The 12,894-nt window shown below is 38.8% G+C and overlaps 1 pseudogene and 1 gene segment (V, D, J or C); both read left to right on the forward strand.

Annotated features, from left to right (window-relative positions):
* Window positions 1-657: 657 nt before the first annotated feature.
* Window positions 658-8,759, forward strand: LOC116521964 (annotated as a pseudogene).
* Window positions 8,760-11,232: 2,473 nt separating this feature from the next.
* On the forward strand, window positions 11,233-11,931 carry LOC116521965. The segment is given in 3 exon segments: window positions 11,233-11,309; window positions 11,391-11,701; window positions 11,920-11,931. Coding segments are annotated over 3 exon segments (369 nt in total).
* Window positions 11,932-12,894: the final 963 nt, after the last annotated feature.

Genomic DNA, 12,894 nt, shown 5'->3' on the forward strand with positions numbered 1-12,894 from the left:
TGAAATAGATCCCGGGGTTTCATCTTGTAGAGCTTTTGGAAATTCAGCTGCCCAGCTTCCACTTTGCAAAGTAAGAATTCAATTTAATCAAATTGAGGCAACTCATTGCATGAATGCTTACAGGGACAAATCCATGTTTATGTGATTGTCTGCATATTAAAAAAAAATGTATAATGTGATTGCAGAGATTATTATTTTATCCATGTAGGGACAATACAAAAAAAATGGTATATCTATGAGATATCTGTGACATTTCAAATCAGTGAATCCAAAGTAACTCATGTAGAGTAGAGTAGAATAGAATAGAATAGAATAGAATAGAATAGAATAGAATAAAATAGAATAGAATAGAATAGAATAGAATAGGAGAGCAGAATTGGAAGGGACCTTGGAGGTCTTCTAGTCCAACCTTTTGCTTAGGCAGAGAACGCTACACCATTTCAGACAAATGGTTATCCAATCTCTTCTTAAAAACTTCCAGCATTCACAACTTCTGGAATTTACACTTATTTACACTCATTCGCTTTTCTTTACTTGCAATAGCATCAAATTTCCCCAGTCTCATTCTTTTCTACGTTATTCATATTTGGGGTCTGGATCTGTCTTCCTGCCTTGTTGTCACTATTTGTAGTTTACTCTTAGCACCACCTGTAAATCATGAACAACCTCAAGCCGGAGAACACAGCTGTCTATTACTGTGCAGACAAGGTGAGAGGAAGGGAATTTGACGCTGTCAAGAACTTTTTCTACTCTTGAGTTATTTACACTCAGTCCCTTTTCTTCTTTTTTTCTTCAATATCATCACATTTCCTCAGTCTCATTGATTATAGTTTGGATCTGGGTCTGCCTTCACGTGTTGTTGTTACTAACTTGTTCTCTACTCCTACCACAGCCTATAAATCAGGAGGAGTTTGACATGATGTGCTCCATACACATTCAAATCCATCAGCTTCTTTTGTCTATAAGGACAGGAAACAAATCGTGTGGTTTCATCCAATGCAGTTTTGGATTTTGGAATGTGATTACAGAAAGCCGATTCAGCTGCCCTGCTTCCACATCGCAAAGCAAGAAATCAGTTTAATCAAATGTGAGGAGACCCCTTCTGTGAATAATGAAAAATGTTTGTCTTCATGCTTATAAGGACAAGCCCACATTTATGTCTTTGTGCATATATTAACAAATGTTTATAATGTGAATGCAGATATAATTTTTTTAACCCTCAACAACCATGAATTAAGGGACAACAGGGAAAAATTGGTATATTTGAGACATTCTATATCAGTCAATACTAAGTGAAGTGATTTATCTTTCTGAGTCCACTGTGAGAATGTTGGTTAAACAATCATTTATTATTTTGACTAGGTATCTTGTGGACATTCAGCAAATTCTGGTTTCTAAACCATTTTTAATTGTTTAGTCATCCAATACATTTGATACTCATGCTAGATACAGATTCCCTGAGGATGGGCTCCAGCACAAGTCTTAAAGATCAGAATAATAAATCTCTGGTCCAGTGCAGTAAAAAATGCAACATTTTTTACTACCGATTCTGTTGACATGGCTTGGTGGGCATGGCAAGGGAAGGATACTGCAAAATCTCCATTCCATCCCACTCCAGGGAGAACGATATTGCCAAATCTACATTCCCTCCCTACTCCAGGGAAAGGATATTGCAAAATCCTCATTCCCTCCCCACTCCAGGGGAAGGATACTGTTATATCTCCATTCCCTCCCCACTCCAGGGGAAGGATATTGCAAAATCCCCATTCCATCACCACTCCAGGAAGAACAATATTGCAAAATCTTCATTCCCTCCTCACTCCTGGGAGAAGGATATTGCAAAACCTCAATTCCCTCCCACTTTAGGGCCAGGCACATGTTATTTGCCGGTTTTGTGAACTACTTAAAATTTGCACTACCGATTCTCCAGAACCTGCTGAATTTCACCCCTGCTCTGGCCTCAGTGAATGACCCACATTAGATTCTACAACACAACACACTATTGCCATTTCTTTCTTCTTTTCTTTTCAGCCCAATGTCTCCATTTTAACCTTCCCCCCTTCCTTATTTTTAAAAGTTTTTAGGATTGCCCATCTTGAGAAATCAACTCTGGGCTAGTAAGAAATAACAAAAAGACCACACAAAATACCCTCCAAAACAAAATGATTTTTGGCTGCATTCAGTTCTTTTGGGTTTCTTCAAATGGTCATGTTAAACAGGAGGAGAAATATAAAACATTTCCTGAACTCAGATGACCTGTTGTTTTCATGTTTTCTAACATGCCTCTTTCAAATGTTCTTACTGCTTGTTCATGGTTTGTTACTGTGAACCCCTGGTATGCTCAAGTATGGGAGGGAGCATACTGCTTCCCTTTTTCTGTGTTTCAGTTCACCCTAGGAGCCATCCAGGCAGAAAGCCATTTTTTATGTTGCCTTTGTTACAGTTGTGTTGCATTTGTGCTGATAAGTCTACACACACATACACACAAACACACATACACATATTCTGAGGTTTTCACCGGTGTTGTATGTAGGTCTTTGGTTATTCGGGTTTTCTCCCGCGTAAAATTGGAAGTGACTTTGCGACATTTCAACAAAGTCTCATTCCTCATCTTCAGGCTGGTTGCATCTTGTAGAGTTTGAGAGTTTGGAATGTGAATATCAGTGCCTATCCTTCCTAGAAGAATGAAAAATTTGGGGAAATATTAAAAAAAAAGGCAGAATATTATATATTCCCAAAGGAAGAAAAGGAGAAACATGGTTATTTTTTAAAGAGGCAGAAAGCAGCCCCCACTTTCCTTAACAGCCCACAGCAGGTGTCAGCACTTAAGAAATAAAAAGCTTATTGAAAAGGGAAGACAAATATCTAGATAGCTCTATTCATAGGCAATACAATACTGCAGGCAGACATCCATTCAAGGCAGGGCATTTTGAAAATCCCTGCAGCAAAGCTTCAACAAAGGCAGAATGGGAGGATTAGTCTCTTCACTCAAGATCCAAAATGGGATGAAAACCATTAAGGTCAAAATAGGGATTTCCCAACACCTTTTTCAGAATACAAATCCCTTCATCTCATCATCTATCTGCATTGTTCTCCACTGCCATACGGAAGTCTGAAATAAAACCACAGTATGATCTTCTAAAGATCCAAACCGCCATTCTCATGTGAGGAACATCTGGACCACAAGAATCTCCTCAGAGAATTAGAAAAATGTGTCCTCTCCACACTTTGGACACCAGGGGGCAATGTTGGCACACGAAACTCCATGGCTTATGGGGGAGGGAATAAACCCATTCTAAATACATATTGTATAATTTTGGAAGTGTGACTGTTGTTATTTCTGTAATTGTTCCCTGAAACTCTCTGAACAGTCCACCTCTCAGGAGGCTACAATCACCCCATATGAAGCCTAGAATTGTTGTAATATGAAAGGATGTGTATCATTTCTGGCTTGGTTGTCAGAAAAAAACAGTCCAGGTTGTTCAAATCTTTGATGGGAATGAAAATAATATAGAGGGATGTTTTGTCAGGTTTGTGGCCCTGCAAAAAAGCCAAAAAAAATGTGGATACAGATTTGTACATTAATCGAGAAGATTTTGTGGGTTAAGCTACAATGGAAAGCATAAAGAAAGCTTTATTTCAGGAGTAATAGACAGGTAAACAAAAAACCATGAACCTTTCTTTCTATATCTAGCAACTACAGGGAGACTATTACAGGCCCCATATGGAAAATCTTGGCACTTAAACAGATTAACAGAATTGGAAAGGACATTAGAGGCAGGCTTTTTCCAATCTCCCTGTCCAAGCAGGAATCCATACACTATTTCTGACAGATGGGAGTCCAGTCTCTTCTTGAAAGCTTCCAGTGATGAAGCTCCCTCAACTTCCAAGGAAACTTCTGCTCCATTAGTTGATTGTTCTCACTGTCAGAACTTTCTCTCTGTAAAGGCTGGTTCCTTTTTCTTTGGAATGGAAACTTTTATTTTAAAAAATCATCTGTGCAAGGAATGTACAAACTCAACAATGAACCCCTGCTCTGAAGAACTCTTTTATGTCAGCCAATATGTAAATGAAAGCACAATTTCCTCTTTAAAGGCAACAGTTGACACCCACCGACACAAAGCCTGTGTGTTTTCCCAAATTCTCTCCTTTCAGTTTGCCTCCATTCATAGAGGCAGCCAAAATGACCCCATGGCTGAACTTGGTATTCTTTCTTGTATCCCTTGGAGGTAATGTTTTGTTTTATGTAGAGGCTCCTTCCATTTGCAGTTCCTGTATATAGCATATTTCATTGTGAGATCTTTCATTTAGGTGTCCGATCTGAGGTTCAATTGGTGGAGTCCGGAGGGGATGTGAGAAAAACCTGGGGAGTCCCTCCGTCTCTCCTGCCAAGCCTCTGATTCACTTTCAGCAGCTATTCCATGAGCTGGGTGAGACAGGCTCCAGGGAAAGGACTGGAATGGGTGGCCTACATATATCCAAGCTCATCATACATTACTACTCTGACAAAGTCAAGGGACGCTTCACCATCTCAGGGACAATGCAAAAAGTCAGCTGTATCTACAAATGAACAATCTGAAAGAAGAGGACACAGGAGTCTATTACTGTGCGAGAGGCACAGTGAGAGGAAGTGAATCTGAAGCCCTCAAGAAGTTTCTCTCCTTCGGAGCAAGCTTACATTTATTTACACTCAGTCCTTTTATTACTTTCCTTGCTGAGTTCCCTCAGTTCATTTCCTTGCCGTCTCCATTAGTTTATACTCTGTATGCTTAAACCTTGAGTCTCCATCCTTCTCCAATCTAGATAAAATCCCCTGATACCCTAAGTTTTCTCCCATCACCTGGGCCATGGGAAGGTTGCCAGATATTGACAATTCCAAATCTTTCCCCTCATGGAGCTTTATTTTCTTTATGTTTATTTTGGACTGTCTTCGGCCATGTTGCCACTTCTTGTGCCTATTCTCACCACCATCGATAAACCAGAAATGGTTTGGCATGTCATGCTTACCACGCTATAAGCCTTAGTAAGGCCACACCTAGAGGACGGCATCCAGTTTTGGGTACCACACTATAAAAAAGATGTTGAGACTCTAGAAAGAGTGCAGATAAGAGGCAACCAAGAACAAACATATGATGAACAGTTGCAGGAACTGGGTATTGGTAGTCTGGTGAAGAGAAGGACCAGGGACTGACATGTAGCCATGTTGCAATACTTGTTGGGCCGTCAAAGAGATGAGGGGGTCAAGCTATCTTCCAAGGCACTTGAAGGCCATGCAAGGAATAATAAATGGAAACTGAACAAGAAGAGATTCCACCTGGAAATAAGTAGATATTTTCTGACATTGAAAACAATCAACCAACGGAACACAAGGTGTGGGAGCTTCATCACTGCAGGCTTGGAAGAAGACACTGAACTGCCATCTGTCAGAATGGTGTAGGGTCTCTTGCTTTGGTGGCGGGGTTGGACTAGATGACCTACAAGGCCCCTTTCAATCTGTAATCTATCAAGAAAATGGTGAAGTACTTAAACATCTTGTTTCCTTGGCTGAAGTACTTTTCTTTGCTCTTGTTTTTGGTCTTCAGCAAGTTCTTTAGTGTCTTCCCATGTCTTTCCACAAAAATACAAACATACTCTTTTTAATAATCAGTATTTTTGTAAAAAAAAAAACCTCCCTCCCATCCTCCATCCCTCTCTCTCTCTCTCTCCTGTTTCTCTCATCTCACATACAAACATATACATTCTTGATGGGTGATTGTCTTGTTTTTTAGATTTTAAAACAAATTGCACAATTCATTCTGTTTATTCCATCTGTTGATTTCAAGGTTGCATCCATCATTTATTTATTTAGCATAAACATCTGATCCAATCTGTAATGAACCATAATAATAAAACTTCCCTGTCTTAACTCTCTCTGTCTCTCTGTCTCTCTTACTCACTGTGTATTTTATAAAAACCATGTTTTTAATGTGTATGCAAAGACATTGATAGGTGATGCCCTAAGAGAAGCTCTTTTTACCTGAAGCAATATGTAAATCAGGGCACAATTTCTACTTTAAAGCAGCCAACTGGTTTCCCACAACACAAAATCTGAACATTTTCCTGATGCCAGAAGGTGGGGCTTAGCTGTGAGACGGAGTTTCATGCTATTCCTGAAATTCCCCTATTCCGAAGGAATTCTGGATGGGTCGTTCGGACACTAGCTGTCCCGTGGAGACAGTGAAAGGTGAGGGGAGATCCAGTGACCTCAGAGACGTTCGCTGGTCTCTGGGGGGCTTGGAATTAACCCTTCTTGCCAGCTCCTTCTGGATTAGCTGTATGCTAACCGAAACTGCAGGTTGCCCCTAAGAATGGTGGAAGTGGATTCAACTGGTAAGCTGATTACTCAAAGAGAGACGGTCCGCACTAAAATTTAAGCTAATTGAAACCAAAGAACAGAAGAATATAGTGGCGAATTGGTTTTTCTTTAATGGATTTATGGCCGGTGGTTACCCTATTTCTTAAATGTTTTAAAGAATTCTTCAACATTCCCCCCTGACTCTTTCTAAGTGGTTGTAAAACTAATCTACTACAAATTGGCTTTTTACGATCTGACACTTTTATTGCTTGGCTGTGTTGGTCTAAGATCAGATAAGATCGCACAGCTCCCAGCGTGTTTTTACTTGCAAATATTTTAGAGCCTCTAACTGTGTCACAACATGGCGTCGATACATACCTCAAAAGGTTCCTTTCAAATATTTTTTTCTGCATTTCAAAAGTTGTTTGATTCATATGAAAGATTTGAAAAAAAATTGGATTATTTGACATTAAAATATGAAGAAAAAAGTGAGAACGTTGAATGTTTGAATGTTCCTGAAATACAAATGAAGAATGTGAGAAAGGAAGTCTCTCAACTTGCTGACACGCAGGGCGTCTGGTTTATCTTGGAGGAAGAAAGAAATGCAATCCTGGAAAGGGGGGCAGCTATACAGAAGATTCATTTTAAGAGACAGAGCGCAGGAGGAATGAGAAGTATTAAAGAATCTACACTTTATGAAACATCATTGGCAGATTTTTTAATTCCACCCTTGAGAATTAAAGACAATCTGAAAAGTTTAACAAGCCTGGGACAACATTATTATTTCATCAGAGACATCCTGAGCAAAAAGGTGCGAAGATATCCCTGTTTGGACTTGCTTATAAAAACATTTGGTAAATCTGTTCAACGAATGGCAATAGGATTGAGAAGGTTTTGTTATTGGAGAGACATAGGCTGATAGATGGAAGAATACAATTTAAAATTAGCTAAATCTAATTACTTTTATTTGTAATAGATATAGCTGTAATAATTGATATTGATACTAATGTATATAATGTGGAGTTGATATGTTAAATAATAATTGGATATGAGAAGGGAAGGTTGGAAATACTTTTCGACCATATACAAAGGTTATTAATCACAATAATTGTCACTATTAAAAATAAAATAAATATATATAGTTAAATGTTAACTAATATGGGGAAAATGTTATGATATACGATATAATTACTTAAAGAAGGGAGAATGATAATAAACTACATTGCATGGAAGATGGAACTCTTGGTATTAAATATTATGGATGTTCAGCTAATACAGGATATGAGGATTTGATGTTAATAGAGGATTTTACAAATAAGTAAATGAAATGTCAGCATGTGGTTATGGATTAAATCTTTGGCATAGTTAACGATGAAGGAAGTTTAAATAATTGTAGTCAACTAAAAGTGGAGGTATGATGATGTCAATATGGTAAACATTTGAGTTAAGATATTTGAATTAATATGAATTAATGGAAGAGATGCACCAAAACATGTTGTAACCAGCTGATATACTTTTTTATAATATATACCTGTGCTCCTTTTTTTGTTTTTTCTTCCCTGCCTTGTCTTTTGTTCTTTTTTCTTTTTTTTTTTCTTTTTTTGATTTTTTTTCCCCACTGGTATGGGCATGTATTGTTTAAGATTATTATTATTATTATTTTTAATAATAATTATAGTCAAATGAAAATGGATATATGATGATGGTGATATGTATGAATATTTGAGTTAAAATGCTCGAGTTAACATGAGTTATGTTTGTTGACTGTGGAGGAGATGCACAAAAGTTTATTTGTGACCGGCTGATATACTTTCTATAGCATGTAAAGAAAGATGTTGTACTTGTTTTAAATTAAAAATTAAAAAAAATAAATAAAAAAAAATCTGAACATTTTCCGGAATCTTTTCTGTTTGATTCCCTTCCGTTCATTGGATGGAGCAACAATGATTCTGTGGCCAAAGTTTCTGTTCTTACGAGCAGCCCTTCAAGGTAATGCTTTCCCTTATAGCTTTTCCTTCACTTGATGGTCCTTCAATCCAGAGATGTCTTTGAGACCTATTTCTCTCTAGGTGTCTGGTCAGAGGCCCAGCTGGTGCAGTCTGGAGAGGACTTGAGAAGACCTGGGGAGTCCCTCCGTCTCTCCTGCCAAGCCTCTGGATTCACCTTCAGCAGCTACTGGATGGCTTGGATGAGACAGGCCCCAGGGAAAGGCCTGGAATGGCTTTGACATATACATCCAACTTCATCTAACATTTACTGCTCAGACAAAGTCAAGGGCCGCTTCACCATCTCCAGGGACAATGCCCAAAGCCTGCTGTATCTGCAAATGAACAGCCTCAAAACAGGAGACACGGCTGTCTATTACTGTACAAGGGAGAGACACAATGAGGGGAAGCTGAACAAAAACCTTCCTTTCTTTCAATGAAAAATGAGGAGAATGGTTTCAGAATTCCAGTTTTACCTTCCCTGTTTGCAAGGTGATGTGAGACAAAATAAAACTGAAATGGAATAATGGTAGTCCTTGAGTTACGAACCACAAATGAGCCCCAAACCCTTGTTGTTAAGCAAGACCTTTGTTAAGTGAGTGATTCCCCATTTTATGACATTTCTTGCCACAATGTTTAAGGGAATTACTGCAGTTGTTAAGTTAGTAATTTGGTTTTGAAGAAAATCTGGATTCCCCAGTGTTGTGGCCCAACAGCGGCCGGCTGAGCTATTTGGTGGAATGTGACAGCGATGAACACTATGGGACTGCCCTGGAGGCTGAGGAAGACTCTGGGGGGTGTTCGGAGTCAGAGCAGGGACTAGAGAGGTCTGTTGGCCACCAGGTGGCGTAGCATTGAGGAGGAACAGAGGGAGTATGCATAGAGCTGAGAGGAGGAGGGAGCAGCTTTGGAAAAAGGCTCACAGAAGGAAATAGGAACAGGTGGCTACTGATTGGCCCCTCCCGGAGAGCTTAGAGGTGGGGCGATGGGAGGGGAATTTTGCAGGAAACAACAGTTTACTAATCCAGGTGTAGAGAAAGTTTGGAGAATTTCGCGAGTTCAAGCCTTGTTTTCATTGAGATAATTTTCTGGGCTCCTAGCCAAGGGGTTGCTTATCTCCCTCCTTAGCTGTAGCAGACAGCCAAGCTGGCATCAATATATATTAGAGGCTTTGGACAGGACACCCATTGACTTTACTTGTCAGAAGGATGTAAAAGTTCCTCACAAGATCCCAAGTCACTGCAAAGGTCATAAATATGAGTCAGTTGACAACTATCTGAATTTTGAGCATGTTACCATGGAGATCCTGCAACACTCAGTGTGACAAATGGCACATGCAGAAGTCCGAAAATTAAACATGAGGACGATCTTTCTAAATATCCAAACTGCCACACAGATATTGAGGATATTGTCTAATTTTGGAAGTCTGACAGTTGTTATTTCTGTATTTGTTCCTTTAAAAATCTCTGAAGAAAAGTCCATCTCCCAGGAGGCTACAATGCCCCTTATGAAGCAGAGAATTGTTATATATAAAAGAGATTTGTATCATTTCTGGCTTTGTCATCAGAAAAACTGTCCATTTAGTTCAAATCTCTGACGGGAATGAAAACAAGATAGAGGGATGTTTAGTCAGGTTTGGTGGCCATGCAGAAAAGCCCAAAAGAATAAAATATGGATATTGATATGTATACTTATCCAGAAGATTTTATGGGTTAAACTAGAATGGAAAGCATAAAGAGAGTTTTCTTTTTGGACTATGAGGCAGGGAAATAAATAAATAAATAACCACGAAGGTTTCTTTTTAAATATAGCAACTGCAGGGAGATTATTATAGACCCCAAAATGGAAAGACTTGACACCCTAATTTCACAGGTGAGATGATGGGATCTGCGGTTAAACTGAAGTCTTTGACTAGAAAAAACTTTCATAGACATTTTGCATATAATGGGAAAACATTAATCCACCTTCAATCTACATTACATTCTTTCTATATTAATTTACCTTCCGTCATCTGCTACCTCAAGAGCTTCCCCCACAGCTGGGTAGCACCAAAGCTGCCAAATCTTATAAATAGAGAATGGCCTCCCAGAAACCTTCTTGGTCTATAGAGATTTGATCGTCTTCATGTTTTATTGTCACTGCCCAGTAGTAACATATTTGATTAGAAAGGAACCTTAATAAACATTTTCCAAACAACAGAAAAACATGGTATTTTTGTTTTATTTTTCATTGTTAGAAAAAATGGGTAAATAAAAATATGAGCTCGTTTTTTTTTATAACTGCAACATTAACACTTCATGTTATAAATACTTATATAGTGAAATTAGTACATATAAAAATAAGGAAGCTTTTTTTTTCAATCTCTATTCAACCTTCCTCCCTCCTCCCTTCCTGGTGGTTTTATTATTTTTTTCAAAATGCAGTGAGTTATTTGACAATTTTTTAATCGCAATGAAAAACAATTCCTCTTGACAATGTTATGAAATATATTTTATCTTAACTAATAATGTACAGATATGATCTTGGTTTGCATTTGGCTCTGTGGGGCTTCTTCAAAAGGTCATATTAAAGGGAAAAAGCAGAAAACATTTTCTGAACTCAAATGTGCTACTTTTTAAAAAAAATTCTAATGTGTCTCCTTCAAATGTTCATCTCGCTTCTTCATTCTTGTTTACCCTGAATCACTTTTGAATGGTGAAATTTTACAGGTCTTTGTTTCAATTACTCATCTATAAAGGCTGGTTCAGTTTTCTTGGACAGCTATGAAAATCCTGCTCTAAGGAAGTCTTTTATCTCAAGCAATATGCAAATCAAGGCCCAATTTCCCCTTTAAAGGCCACACAGTTGATTTCCTTTTCCAGGAACACCCATCAACTCAAAGTTTGTGTATTTTCTCCACTCCTCTCCTTTCAATTGCCACCCATTCATAGCTGACAGAGCAATTATGATACTGTGGTTGAACTTGGTGTCCTTATTAGTATCCCTTGGAGGTAATGTTTCCCCTGTGTAGATATTTTTCCATCTACTGTACTTATGTACAGGAGAACTCATGGAAACATCTTTCTTCTTAGGTGTCAGATCTGATGTCCAACTGGTGGAGTCCGGAGGGGATGTGAGGAGACCTGGAGAGTCCCTCCGTCTCTCCTGCCAAGCCTCTGGATTCACCTTCAGCAGCTATTACATGCGCTGGGTGAGACAGGCTCCTGGGAAAGGCCTGGAATGGGTGGCCAGCATACATCCAGGCTCATCTCCAATTTACTACTCTGACAAAGTCAAGGAACGCTTCACCATCTCCAGGGACAATGCCAAAAGCCAGCTGTATCTGCAAATGAACAATCTGAAAGAAGAGGACACAGCTGTCTATTACTGTGTGAGAGGCACAGTGAGAGGAACTTTATCTGAAACCTGTCAAGAACTTTCTCTCCTTCTGAGCAACTTACACTTATTTACACTCAGTCCTTTTATTTCCTTCCTTGCTGAATTTCCTCGGTCTCATACTTTCCTACACATTATTCCTTTTCCATTCCTTCCCCATTTATTTATACTCCGTATGTTTAAACCCGAGTCTCTTTCCTTCTCATATCGGTATCTTCTTGGCAGTGCCAGGAATGAAACATAATGGCAATTGCAAATCTCTACTGTCATGAAGCCTTCTGGCTTTGTTTATTTTGGACTCCTTGCCAATATTGTCACTGCTTGATGGCTATTCTTACCTTGATATTTATCAGGACATTTCCCTATTGATGTGTTTGTGTTCATGTTACAGGGTGTGTCTGTTTGTGTGTGTATTTGTTTTCGTAGATTTTTACGGTTGTAGGTATGCTGGTCTTGTTGTATTCGGGTCTTTTCCCGTGTAAGATTGAGATTGTCTTGGCAACGTTTCATCGAGGTCTCACTCGCCATCTTCAGGCTGGTGTTTTCGGCTTCGTGCTTGTGCGACATATATATTTCAGTGACGTGTAATGAGGTTTATGGCTGGTGAGGCAGCATTTTTTTTAGACTTGTGGACTTCAACTCACAGAATTCCACAGACAGCCATGCTCAGTTCTGATTTAAAGCGACAGCCTTTGTTTTTCTAAACTTATTTGCTAAATAAGTTTCCTTCTTTCTTTTCCTTTTTCTTCTTCCTTCCCCTCCTTCTTCCCTCTCTCCCTGCCTCCCCCCTCTCTCAAACACACACACACACACACACACAGTTGCGCCAAGATCCAGAAAATGTTGGTTTTCCTCCTCTTCCCATGTTAGCAATGCCACTAGCAGCATTTTGGGTGGGAGGTGTAAGTAGAAGTGGAAATTCATTCTACTGAAAACATTGGATAATTAAAATTTCTCATTATATAATCACATATATAATGTGAAAGTGGAGGTGACATTTTTAATCCAGAAACATCCACCAATTAATGGGCAATAGACAATTGTTCCTTACTTGATATATATCTGTGCTGTGGCAATCCAAACCATTGTATACAAAGTCTCTCATTTATCTTTCTTGTTCATTTACTGAATATCGCATGAACATGGATAGAATCAACAGGCCATAGCTTAAGAAGAAGCATTCATGCAGAGACATATTTC

The sequence above is a fragment of the Thamnophis elegans genome, chromosome Z (assembly GCF_009769535.1).
Source record: "Thamnophis elegans isolate rThaEle1 chromosome Z, rThaEle1.pri, whole genome shotgun sequence".
Lineage (NCBI taxonomy): Eukaryota > Metazoa > Chordata > Lepidosauria > Squamata > Colubridae > Thamnophis > Thamnophis elegans.